The 14,466-nt window shown below is 40.5% G+C and overlaps 1 protein-coding gene across 1 annotated transcript in view; it reads left to right on the forward strand.

Annotated features, from left to right (window-relative positions):
* The window catches only part of slc12a5a (solute carrier family 12 member 5a), a 715,472-nt gene that overhangs the window by 638,757 nt on the left and 62,249 nt on the right, over positions 1–14,466 (forward strand). The window contains exons 9-10 of the mRNA XM_069884657.1: positions 4,479–4,646; positions 13,812–13,910. Of these exons, the coding sequence (XP_069740758.1) occupies positions 4,479–4,646; positions 13,812–13,910 (267 nt within the window). The remainder of the gene's footprint in view (positions 1–4,478; positions 4,647–13,811; positions 13,911–14,466) is intronic.

Below are 14,466 nucleotides of genomic sequence, written 5' to 3' on the forward strand. Positions count from 1 at the left end.
AGGATGAAGCCATGAAGGAGCTTTACAGTGCCATCTGCGAAGCGCAGGCTTCCCACCCTAATGGTGCCATGATTGTTGCTGGTGATTTCAATCATGCCAACCTGGAAACAGTCTTACCACGGTTTCAACAGCATGTAAATTTTGCCACCAGAGGAGAAAACACCTTGGATCAGATGTAGACCAATGTCCCTGGTGCGTTCAAGGCTGCACCCCGCCCCCACGTTGGTTACTCAGATCACATATCTGTCCTACTAGCCCCGGCGTACAGACTGGTCAGTTCATAGGGTGATTAGGACATGGCCAGGAGAGGTCATAGCAGCACTACAGGAATGCTTTGAGACCACAGACTGAAGCTGTTTCAGGAAGGCGGCCACGTATAATGGTCATGCAAACTTAGAGGAGAACACAAGCTCTGTGACTGGCTACATGAGAATTGCATTGACGATATCACTGAGATCAAATGCTTCACAACCAGGGCTAGCCAGAAACCATGCAGAGGTCCGGGCCCTTCCCAGAGCTCATGGTGCTGCCTTCAGGACAGGGGATAAGATGGCACTACAATCAGTCAGGGTTGAAATCTTCCATGCAATCTGGAAGGCAAAGCAAGGCTAGGCACAGAAGATCTACAGACAGCTGTGTGACACTGGCGACACGAGGCGCAGGTGGCAAGGGAAGACTATAATAGATCCCATCACTTTGTGTATTAAGGACAATGACGCCTCCCATCCAGACAGACTGGACACCTTCTAAGCACAGATTGATGAGAAGTACAGGATGATATCAAAGAAAACTCCATGTCCCCCTGATGAACTGGACCCCTGCTTAGCAGTGGCCAAGATGAGAAAAACCCTTTCCAAGGTGAATCCACACAAGGCGATGCGAACAGACAACATACCTGGTCGGGTAATGCACAGACCAATTGATGAAGTTCCTCATGGTCATCTTCTACACTTCACTGCAGCAGTCCATTGATCTCATTGGGTTCAAGTCAGCCACTATAATACCGGATCCCAAAAGGGCAACAATAACAGATCTCAATGACTACAGCCCTGTGGCACTGACTTCTACCATTATGAAATGCTTTGAGCGTCTGGTGGCGGAACACTTCAAAGCACCTTCCAGAGATGCAGGTCCATTTCAATTTGCCTACAAACTGTTCCACAGTTGATTCTATAGCCTTGTTGCTTCACTCCATCAGGGCCCATCTGGAGACTGGCGCCTCATATGTCAGGCTGCTGTTCATTGATTTCAGCTTGGTGTTTAATACAATCATTCTCCAGAGACTGGTGGAAATAGCTATCCTTGCTGGGACTTAACACACCTCTCTATAAATGGATCCTGGACTTCCTCATAGAAAGACTACAGGTTGTCCAGGTCTGTAGCAGAATATTGAGCACCATTACACTGAGTACTGGCACAGCTTAGGGTTGTGTGCTCAGCCCTCTCCTGTTCTACTGGCCCACGACTGAATCACCAGATCCAGCTCCAACAGGGTCATCGAGTTTGCAGGTGACACAACAGTCGGTCTCATCAGCAACAACGATGAGTCACACTATAGAGAAGAGGTGAAAAATCTCATGAACTGGTGCAAGAGTTACAACCTGAGTCTCAAAGTAAAAAAGACAAAAGAGATGATCGTAGGCTTCAGGAGGACCAGGAATGACCAGCTTCCACTATACATCAATAACTCTGTAGTGGAGAGAGTGGAGAGCACCAAGTTCCTTGGAGATCACCTAACTAATGATCTATCGTGGACACTCAACATCTCTTCAACATCTCCTCACTTGTCAAGAAGGTGCAACAATGATTGCACTTCCTGAAAAGACTGGAGTGGGCAAGGCTAGCTTTTATAAAAGCTCTATAGAGAGTGCCCTGGCCGGCTGCATCACAGAGTGATGGATCAGAGGTCAATCCATAGGACATAAGAGAGGCAGAGAAGATCAATGGAGTTTCCCTCCCCCCCCCCCCCCCCCCACCCCACGTGATTTACTGAGATAATTGTCTGAAGAGGATGCGCAAAATCATCGACAACCCCTTCCACCCTGCACACAGCATTTTTCAGCTGCTCCTCATTGGGAAAAAGATCCAGGAGTATCAGAGCCAACACCACCAGGCTGAGGAAGAGCTTCTTCCCACAGGGAGTGAGAATGCTGAATGACCAAAGGAACTGGTTACACTAACCATCTAAGACTCTCTTTGTACAAAACAACATCAATCTATTTATTTATTTATTTATTTATGTTCATGTATATAATTCTTGTCCTGAATATGTATTATTTGTCTGTTCATGTGTTATGTCTGGTTGCATGTTTGCTTGTTTTTGCACTAAGGTCTGGAGAACGCTGTTTTGTCAGGTTGTACTTGTACAATCAGATGACAATAAACTTGACTTATCATAGTTGTCATAGTTGTAAACCAAGTAGAGCACGGGGCTAAGAACACAGCCCTGTGGTGCTCCAGTACTGATGGAGATTATGGAGGAGATGTTCTTACAAATCCTCACTGATTGAAGTCTGGAGGTGAGGAAATCCAGGATTCAATTACACAGTGGGGTATTGCAGCCCAGCCCAGTTTGCTGATCAGTTTTGAGGGGATGTCAGTTTTTTGTGTATGCTGATCAATTTTGAGGGGATGATGGTGTTGAATGCCAAATTGTAGTTGATAGAGAGCTTCCTGATGCACATGTCTTTGCTGTCGAGGTGTTCCAGGGCTTTATGTAGAGCCAGTGAGAGGGCATCTGCTGTTGACTTGTTGCTGTGTTGAGTAATTTGGAATGAATCCATCACAGAAGATAGAATTTCTGTCCATATCCATTTCACTTTTCTCCCAAATCAATTGTTCTAAACAGTGGATAGCTTAAACAAGGTTGTCCATGACCAAAACTGGCCACTTATGAAAACTAAACTGTCGTAATTTGTCAAGTTATCATGATTAATGTTGTGAAATGAGTGCAAATGCATGAAACACTAAAGGTTGCAGCTCAGATGAACAAGGCCACCACAAAAACAAATGGAAAGCTAGGGGATTATTTCCAGGGAAGTTCTGTTGAAGATATTTTGGTTGGACAATACTTGGAGAGTTTTGAACAGTTCTGTTTCCTGTATTGTTGGAAGGAAATAGAAACATTGGAGCACGTACAAAAGGAGTTGAAAAGAAGATGCAAGAACTGCAAGTTCATAACTAAGACTTGATTTGGATTTTTTAAATTGTGAAAGGGTATAGAGAGCAGCTTGCTATTGTTGGGAAATCTAGTCTATGATATAAGACAGCCAGCAACAGAACAGGTCAGGTTGAGAAATCAGAAGGCACTTTCTCACCCAGATAGCAGTCGGAACATGGAGCCTTGACCTCAGCAAATAGTTGAAGCAATTGATAGAAACATATTTATGGGAAAGCTAGTTAAATAAAAGAGAGGAAAAATGAATTGAGCATGCTGTAGATAGAGGTGGATAAAGGAGGATGACCAGATAATATAAACAGCAGCACGGTCTTGTGGAGAGACAAGAGACTTCAGATGCTAGAATCTGAAGCAAAAATCGATCGGCTGGAAGAGCTCAGCAGGCTGAGCGGCTGAAAGGAAAAGGAATTATTGACACCTCAAGTCAAGAACCTGCATCAGGCCACAGCTCATGGCAGAACTAGAAACAGAGCCAGTGTGGTCTGTTTGTCCACTGTTATTTCATGCAATGTCCTTGTATTGTGTTGTTAAGCTACATTACTATGTCTGCATTATTTTCCAACTTACTGGTTGAGATGCAAATTGAACTTATATTATGGAAACAAAGTAACAGATAAACATGCATTCTTTTTCTAACTCTGTCTTCAACACAAAGATGAACAGACAGATTCCACACAAAGATAGAAACAATCCAAAAATATTTCCCTGAAGATTTTACAGTTACTAAAGGAGTACAGTTCAATGTTTCACTAAATGTACTAATATATATTGCAGTCCTTTTCTAGCTCTTTCTTCACCAAGCAATGAAACTTCTATTGATCACTTTTTTTGCATAATTTCAATCATATATGTTTTTATTTGGCAGAACTAGAGGATTACAAATATTTTTCTGAACAGAGGCCATCTTCTGAGTATAGGATACATCTGTTTAAATTGCAGTATTGGGTACTATTGTCTCTTCTATGGTGTTGTAACTGCATTTGGTCTCATGGAGCACTCTTAGCAATGCACCAATGCAAGCAGCTACCAATAACCATTATTGATTTCCTTGCAAATATAGATGGACTAAATCGTTCAACAGTCCTTTCTTGAGCTGTGAAGAAAGGTAGTGGTGGAAGGGAAGATTTGTGGGAGACATGTGGTATTAAGAAGATGAAAACTTTCCAACTTGACCCAGTGTCACAACTAGACAAAGATAGTAGGCTAATAAACATCACTAGGACCTAAAAATAGTAATTCTGCTAGCTTTACATGAAAACAATCCAATTAACTCAACTTGTTTATGTTTTCTTTAATCCAGAAAATATGTGGGCAAATTATCTCTCTAAAGGTGTGATTGTGGAACACAGTAGGATGCCATCTATCACCACCTCAACCAGTAAACTTGACATGGACCAACCTTATGTGTTCACTGACATGACCTCATATTTCACCCTCCTGGTTGGCATCTACTTCCCTTCAGTAACCGGTAAGAAGTATTTTTAGATGGAGAATATGTAACCAGGTTGTGGTGGGAATCCATTTATGTTAAAGTTTCACATGGGAAACAAATGGATCTGATTAGTGTGATTGTATCCCATAGAATTTCAAAGATTGATCAATATTTTCCAAAATGTGAAACAGGATTAAATGTGGCATATTTTGTATTTGTTTAAATATCTCATGCAGTTATTACCATCTTGACAAATTAACTTGCACTGAGTGATTTGGTCGAACTTTCATAAAAATGATTTCACATCAAACAGTGTTTTCAGTGGCTGGGAAAAGTCCGTAACCATCACAAGTGTTGAATGCAATTGGGGCCTCTCACTCACAGTGGAAATTGTCCTATTTATATGTTGGTGTGATTTCAGTTGGAAAAAATATTAAAATTACCTGAGATATGCAATCTTTTCACATTTATTTTCTACAATTGATTGCAATGGATTGCAAGTCAACAAGATCAACTGGTTTTTAGTCTTTAAGGTTCTTTCTTCGAAGTATTTCATTTCTGTTGCATGTAATATTGTCACAAGAAGTAGCTCTGCTAACAGAAACTTAAACTAAAATCTTCTTTGAAGGTGCTTCTTTTAGCAAGGTAAGATCTATTTTATTTATTTTGCAAATAATAAATCATTCATATTTGTGATGCTGGCAAAGTAAATAGAACTTTAAGGCATCTTATCAGGTCCAATTTAATCAGATGATACAAAGTGACCTTTCCCCATATCTAATATCTGTTCTATCAGCATTCATCAACCCAGGCAGTACAACAAAGGCCTCAATGCATTAATAGCCTATTGATGTTAACTATCATTTTACTTCAATGTAGCAAACATTATTCTGAGAATGGGGCATCAATGTGTTGTATTTTATTTATAAAGTATTCTCTGTTTTGGTTGACAAGTTAGTACAATTAATTATCACCAACCCCAATTCAACAATTTTGAAATCAGTTTCTTACTTGCAAGAAATTAACTACTTAAACTGCCATTTATTTTCAACAGACAATTTCAATCCTATTAAGTTGCCATCAAGCCCAGGAACAGCCATGAAAACTCTATTACATTCAGGCAGCCTCTGACCCATGAAATTACAAATTGAATCAGCAATGATTCTTGAAATCATTCATCCTAACTCATCTCCAAAGACCAGAAGTTATAGTGCCTTCAATTTTACTGATTATTGCTACAAACTCAAATATCACCTGCCAACCTTTTAGTCTGTCATGCCTGGGGTGGCATTTTGGCAGACATCCAATAATTTGGATACCCCCTCTTTCTGCCATTTTTTGGCTTCACCCAATGATTCAATGGAATCTGCTTCTATCTCCCTTACATAGAATATGTTTCAGATCACAACATGCAATGTATCCCATGCTGCCTCTGGCACTTTTGCCAATAACTATAAATGTTCACTGTCTAGCTATGGACCATTCTGTTGGAGAAACAGTTTTTCCTTATTTATTGGCCAGGCAAGTTAAATTAGTGGGGGCAAGTGTCAGAGCCCGGCTGAGTTAACTCACTAATTGCCTTCTGGTGGTGTGAAAGCACACAACCTGCTCTCGCATTGTCACCGCTGGAGGCAGAACCCCCTCCCCCCCACTTAAAATGCCAGGTTTCCGATTAACCAGGTAAATCACGGTGCAGTGAGAAAGGCTCCCAAGTGCAGCAGGCCCGGTAAGTTTTCCCACTTCCTAGGAGAGTGGGCAGTGTGAAAGGAGGTATAGTTTCATACTAACTCTATCACACTTGATTCTATGCTCACATTTCATATCTCAGGTAATTCAGCTCAATTCCCTTTCCAGAATATGAGCACAATGACACTTCAGTGTAAAACCAAGGAAGTGCTCTGCTATTGGAGGAAACATCTTTAAAATTACAGTCTAATTTGAGGTTCTGTGATCCCACCTGAGTGTTTAAAAGATGTTGAACAACAGAATCCTGGTCAATGTTAAATCCTCGACCAATCACTGTAAAAGAAATTAAAGCAGCACAGCACAGAAGGAGGCCCTTCAGCCCACAGATTAGCTGAACAGTCTGCCATTTGAGGGGCTTTGGTTGGGCTCTCTCGATGATGCAGTAATTTCCAGCCTTCAAAAGTCCTTTATCGACTGAAAAGCACTTTGAAATGGCCTATGTTATGAAAGACACTGTTGACAGAAATCATTATTTCTTTATACAAGTAAAAAAGGAAATTTTGTTTTTTTTTTAATGACTACAGTCCAGGCAAAATTAATGTTGGATGAGAACACAGACAGCAGGGTTTTTTAATATTTTATTTAAGAATTTTAAAACCACATCTACAATTATTAATGAAAAAATAATACGTGTGTGATATACCCTAGTCCCTCCCTACCCACCCACCCAACCTTAACATAAGTAAACAAAGAAGGAAAAGAAGAAAGTAAGGAGAATGCCAAAAAAGAAAAAAAAAACACATCCGCTTCACATAGTAATGGAGTTCAGGGTTACCAGTGTGGTGAGTTTTCAGAGAATCCAGACAGCAGGTTAATTTTATCGGAATATTTTTGTCTTCATAGGAAATTGCTATTTTTGAATCTACTGTATTTGATGGCATAAAGAACCCTCTGGCATATTTAAGTGGGAGATTTTAGGAAAAATTTGTTTTAGTTTATTTATGGGTAAGTTGGTGATTGGGTTCCTCTTGCAAGGGCCCTTGTTGATAACTCGTGTGTATGTGCCTTCACTCACCTCGATGGAAACCCTCCAGCCTTGCATGGTGGAGATGCCAAAGCCTCCTCACACAAAAGCAACAGCAGCAACATGTCCTCCTGCCCGCTGCAAACCGAGGCTCAGGCCGCTTCTCCCCTCTTCCCCACCCCCACCTCCATTCTGCAAATGCCAAATGGTTGACAGGTACTAAGGACCTGTGGGCTCGCAAGGGCGGGAGGAAGAGAAGCCGGTCACCAGGGCAACGGGCAGGACCCACAGTTGCGGGAGCAGACAATCGATCGCTTGCTTTGAGGGGAACATTGGGCCTCGGTGATCGGGCTCCACGCCGAGCCATTGTTTGATAAGCACAGCCCCCGAGTAAATTGAATGAGGTGCAGGGATGGGTAGCAGTGAGTGGATAGCGGGGGCGGGTAGCTCTGGAAAGCACGGGCCACCTGAAAGAAGGTAGTCCACAAAGCTGCGGGCCCAATACCTGGACAGCTGCAGCACCTCTCGGGCTTCTTGAAGCTGGATGAGTAGTTTGAGCGTTGTCCTCCTGTTGCCACCTTGTGGATGAATGACCCCACTGCATGTGTACTTCAAATCCCAAAATGGCAGCACCAAAATGTCACCCTGTATTAGACCTTGGGGGGGGGGGGGGGGGGGAGGGCGTGAAAATGGGGGATCTTGTATGCCAACAAATATGGTAAGAAAAATGTATTCCCCTTAATATGAAAAATGCCAATTCTGCTGACTGACAAATATTCACATATTATTACTCCAACAATTTCATTAAATATTCTCAGACAAGACCACCAAAGATAAATTCACTCCCACTCTGCAGTGACTCAAGGAACATTATCTCCATAACTTGCCATGTTTGAATCAATCAATATTAATTTCCATAAAACCATACAAATCAGCTATCCATTTCAATTGATAATGTTTTGGTGAGACAATTCAATCTTTAACAAACATAGCTGGGCATAACTTAGATGTTTAGTAAAACCATGAATGGTGTTGCACTTTGTCTTGAACCCAACATACCTGACACCTAGTCATAATCAAAGATTCACTATAATAGATGATATAATGGCACCACCTACTGAAGCACCAGAGGACTGCTACATAGAGCCACACTGTAGTCACGTTCATAACATTTCGTTGGTGGCTTTGATCAGAGATCAGTAACTGTGTAAAGGCAGCGAGCAGAGAACATGTTCTCTAACCCAGAGGGATGTTAAACTAAAAGGACGAGGGCGTCCAAAGCCACTGGTTTTTTTCTGAAGAAGCCACAAATGAGAAAACAAGGGAAATAATCAATCAATCTGAAAAATCCCATGTATTACACAATCCAATGGAATTTACAATGAAGCAAATTCTATTCGTGATCCCAAAAAATTGGATGATCAACATTCTTCAAAATTCAGAAGTAATAGAACAAATAGGGATAAAGGCATTGGTTTCACTGGAAAGACCTGTGCAGGAGCAACTATTAATAACAATTGCACATTAACCTACATAAGCAAAATCACTCATGATATATTAATATTGCACAGGATTAATTTATGAAGAATTCACAAATTACAGTTCTTGAATTATTTAAAGCTAAACAGAAACAGTTCAGAGTTTAGGATTCCACCTTCAAAGAAAATGTTTTGATGTAACTAAAGTTTCTTTAACCACACACATTTACCTGAAGAAATGAATGAAATATTGCTTTCATCTGCTCAACATAAAAGAGATAACCAAACACTTATCCCTGATGACAGTGCCCCATAATTATAATTTGATTGAAATAATTCTCCCCCCCATCTCTGAAGAATCAAAAATTTACGGTAAATTTTATTTTTGCTTACTGAGTACTCACTGCTCGGGCAACAAAAACAAAAAAAACCTATCTCCTCCTCCAATCCAAATAACAACAGCAGCAGCCGACAAAACTCGGAGCATAAATGTGCTCAAAAAGTTGATTTTGATGTAAAAATATAAACATTCACTACAATTATTTTTCAAGGCGCTGACATTCTGCATGAAGTACAAACAACAATTTTTAAAAGAATGTTATTTTATTGCCTGAGCATCCTTTCAAATTTTACATTCTAAATTTGAAATCTAGACATGTATCATGGTAACAGGCTCTTCTGGCCCACAAGCCTGTGCAGCCCTCCTTTGGCTTGGCTTCGCGGACGAAGATTTATGGAGGGGGTAAAAGTCCATGTCAGCTGCAGGCTCGTTTGTGGCTGACAAGTCCGATGCGGGACAGGCAGACACGTTTGCAGCGGCTGCAGGGGAAAAATGGTTGGTTGGGGTTGGGTGTTGGGTTTTTCCTCCTTTGCCTTTTGTCAGTGAGGTGGGCTCTGCGGTCTTCTTCAAAGGAGATTGCTGCCCGCCAAACTGTGAGGCGCCAAGATGCACGGTTTGAGGCGATATCAGCCCACTGGCGGTGGTCAATGTGGCAGGCACCAAGAGATTTCTTTAGGCAGTCCTTGTACCTTTTCTTTGGTGCACCTCTGTCACGGTGGCCAGTGGAGAGCTCGCCATATAACACGATCTTGGGAAGGCCCTAATACCCAAATTAACCTACAACTCCCAAACATTTTGAAAAGTAGGAGGAAACTGGAGCACCCGGAGGAAACCCACCCAGACCCGGGGAGAATGTACAAACTCCTTACAGACAGTACCGGATGCGAACCCGGGTCACTGACACAGTTGGAGGATTGCGCTAACTGCTATGTGAAGCATGCCACTCAATGTGAAGACAGCTCAGATATTATGAATATTTTCTGGTGCTAGACCACCAGTGGTTTAAAATCCCATAATATCTCAGATTGCATTTAATTTCCAGGACAATATATTTGAATGCTCATTGCTCTGTGTTCATTTCGCTGCAGGCTTCCATCAATTACAAGCCAGTTGATTTTCATTCATTAATCATGTTGGTGTACAATCCAAGGTCATGGTTTTCTGTGGTTACTATTTATCACCATATAGACCTGCATGCTTGTGCTTTTCAAATTTTAAGTGGGAATGAAACAATATTTAACATGATTCAGAATGGAAAAAAAAAGTGGCTTAATCACCACTTTGTTGATAATTCCATAAGAGGTCAAAGTGTTTTGAAGATGAGAAAGAAAGTGATGTTGAATGAGATTGGGTCAGCCATGTCTTTGTTGAATGGTAGAGCAGGCTCAAGGCCATTTGACCTTTTTCATATGTTCTTGGGCAAGTCCACATGTTGTTTTGATCTGGCTTCACATAGGCCAAACTAGTAAGGACAGCAGGTTTCCTCCCTGAATGACATTAATGAAGAAGTTGGATTTTTAGATAATCTAGTGATATTTTGATCACGATGTTCCAGGATTATTCAATTACTTGAATTAGACTTCAGTCCAAAAGTCTACAAATATAGATAATTAGTCAGCAATGTTAACATTATGCCCCCAACCTCTTTTATAACATAACATAACAATTACAGCACGGAAACAGGCCATTAGGCCCTTCTAGTCCGCACCAAACCAAACACCCCTTTCTAGTCCCACCTCCCTGCACAATGCCCATAACCCTCCATCTTCTTCTCATCCATATACCTGTCCAACCTTTTCTTAAATAATACAATTGACTCCACCGCCACTATTTCTCCCGGAAGATGATTCCACACGGCTACCACTCTCTGAGTAAAGAAGTTCCCCCTCATGTTACCTCTAAACCTCTGCCCCTTAATTCTTAACTTATGTAATAACTTTATGAAACCTTGTGTATATGATTGTTTCTGAAAATCCAAACATGACTCAATCTTGTATATCCCATTAGTTACCCCTCCAAAAAACAGATTGACTTTGCGTGCTCAAGTTAAAATCTTCGAAGTATTGGGTAAACATATTATTAGTGTTGGATTTCACCATTCTGATAACAGCTATTTTCAAACTAACTGGGAAATATTTCTAATTTTTATCTCTTATTCCTTTCAGAAATATGATGTTACATTTAATATATGACATTTCCAGAATGTGGTAATCATAGAAAGATCATAACTAATGAAAAAACACAAAAGTGCTGGAGAAACTCAGCAGGTCTCTCAGCATCCATTGAAGGCAAAGATATATAACCAACGTTTTGGGCCTGAGCCCCTTCTGAACAGCTCCCATTATTTTAGTGGGACAGCATATCAATCCCACAAATAAATTCTGATCTTTATTATTCCTCAAACTGTTTAACATTGTGGTTTCCAGGTCATCCCTCTTTATTAAGGTAAACCATCATTATTGAACAATGTGTGGATGGTCTTCAGCTGTTCTATGACAAGATTCCCCCCCTCCCCCACCACAGCAATTAAATTCTATTGCTCACTAGGCCTGTAACATCTTGCACAATCCAATGAGCCCTGCTTACTTTGTGCCTTGCGTCCAGCAGCTTGCATCTCTACAGAGGAATTTAATTGGTTTGCCATCATTTGCTGAGGTAAATGAAAGGAGAGGTTACTGAGGGTTGAGTTAGCATTTGGGATTGGTCCAGAATACTTCTCGTTCAATCTGAGGAAGACTCGTTGGTGGAGCTGGGAGAGGATTAGGAGGGAATAGGCAATTACAAGGAGATCAAAATACGAGTTCCATCACTGCAGATAAATCTCTTTATGTCCAAGTCATCTGCACAGATCAGTCTGAATTATGCAAAGAGGATTATTATAGCATTTGAGTTTAGTAATTTGGTTTAAATAAACCATTGTGTAACACATTAAATAGCTGAGCCACGTGTTAGAGCTCTGGGCTCTTATTGGGTGCCTGATCCACAAAGCAATTGGTCGGATTACTACTAATTAATTCTTTTTAGTTTCTGCCCAGACACTTACTTTGAACGTCTGGTGCTGATAAAAAGTTTGTTTAGATTATAGATGGTATTTTTGCAAGAAATATTAACTTCACTTGTTGGGGAATTGGCTTCTGTTAGTACAATGTGTTATTATTACAAGTTTCCACTTTCACACACATACTTAGTCCCTGCTTCCAAATTCCCAGGACTGATGCCCAGATATGGGCTAATTTGGATGAAAAGGTACTCAAGATTTGTCTTGTCATAAGTGCAAGTAAAAGGGCACTTTACCTCATTTCTTCTCACTAATAATATGTTGAAAATTTCTTTTAAATGTCAGGCTTTTCAGTCAAAGTACCTTCACATTTTCTTTTGTCAACTAACATAGAAAGATTATGTGGTTAAATTGTTAATGCAGTGAGTTACTCTGTAGACTGTTTACACAAGTAATTTACTAGGCTTTTTTACACAGTCAGTAAGCCCCTTATCGAAGGATTTCTTAAAATAGCAGAGAGATGATGATAAAGGCAGTTAGTAGACAGAGAAATTTTTTCAAGATTTAGTCAAAGTCTCCAAAGTTTTCAATTGGATGGTTGGTAAGCTCACTTTGACAAAAGTTGTGATGAGTTTTCTGAGGTTTGCTGGTATTAATGAAGAGGACCCAATGATGAGTTATAATTTTGTGCCATGAGATAGGTTGTGCTGAGTGAATGTACTCACAGTTGCTGCATAGTAAGATTACTGGCTGAGAATCCAAGCAGAATAATAAGCATATCTGGCCTTGTGGGGTTTTTAATTAGATTTCTTTCTAAAAGAAGACAAAAAAGATTGTAGATATCCTGTTCAGATCTCAAGGGAATACTGTTTTTATATCCCAGAGCACAACTGTTTTAGATGACTGGGGATGGAGGGACTCACATATGAATAGGATAGACTCACATATAAATTGAATAGACTAGGCTTGTATTCTCTGGAATTTGGAAGATTGAGGGGGGATCTTATAGAACCATAAAATTCTTAAGACTAGACACAGGAAGGTTGTTTCCAATGCTGGGAAAAACCAGAACCAGGGCCCATAGTTTAAAGATAAGGGGGAAGTTTTTTAGGACTGAGATGAGGAAAAATGTCTTCTCTCAGAGAGTGGTAAATGTGTGGAATTCTTTGCCACAGGAAGTAGTTGAGGCCGGTTCCCTGTCAATATTTAAGTGTAGGATATATTCGGCCCTTGTGGCCAAGGGGTATGGGGAGAAAGCAGGAACCGGGTACTGATCAGCCATGATCATAATGAATGGCAGTGTAGGCTTGAAGGACCAAATGGCCTACTCCTGCACCTTTTTTTTATGTTTCTATGTATTTATTGGATGATGTGGGCATTCTTAAAATAGATAGTTCATTCTCAGAATTAGAACCACTTTAATTTTAATTCTTTAAAGCTTTGAACAATAATACACTTTCTTTAACTCAAGTTATGGAGAGACATGAAAATACAGGGTTTTTTTTCTTACTTTTATATTGCTTAATTTTTCTTCCTCAAGTAATGTTACCCTGCATTGAGATTGTTAGTTCAGCCTCTGAGCAAATGAAAACAGCAGGAAAGAGGTTTGAGATTTAGAGGCTCAAGTCACTGCCACCTTCCACAATCTCTGCAATCTATATCTTATTTCCTTCAGGAATCATGGCTGGTTCAAATCGATCTGGAGACCTGAGGGATGCCCAGAAGTCCATTCCAATTGGTACAATCATGGCAATTGTAACAACTTCTGCAGTCTGTATCCTTTTCTCTCTTACTGTTTAACTCAGCCAACCTGCTCCTAATAACTTGGTTTTTTTTTTGCTGTGATGTGGAAAGCATTAGACAGTTCCCACGTTGTTATTGATGCAGAAATATTTAAAATGTCATTACCCACGGGTGTGGTGCCCAAGGATTAGAGGATATCTCATGTTGTTCCATTGTTTAAAAAAGGGACCAAAAGTAACCCTGGAAATTATAGGCCAGTGAGCCTGTGGTAGGTAAATTATTGGAAGGTGTTTCAAGAAATCAGATATACCATTATTTGGATAGCCAGGGACTGATTAGGGATAATCAACATGGCTTTGTGTGTGGTGGGTCATGTTTAACCAATCTTTTAGTTTTTTGAGAAGGTTACCAGAAAAGTTGATGAAGAAAAGGCTGTGGATGTTGTCTATGTGACTTTAGAAATGCCTTTGACAAGGGCCTTCATGGGAGGTTAGTCAGGGAGGTTCATCAGGGAGGTTCAGATGCTAAGTATTCATGGTGAACTGGATTCAACAATGGCTGGATGGGAAAAACCAGAGAGTAGTAGT

Source organism: Narcine bancroftii, chromosome 6, assembly GCF_036971445.1.
Source record: "Narcine bancroftii isolate sNarBan1 chromosome 6, sNarBan1.hap1, whole genome shotgun sequence".
NCBI lineage: Eukaryota > Metazoa > Chordata > Chondrichthyes > Torpediniformes > Narcinidae > Narcine > Narcine bancroftii.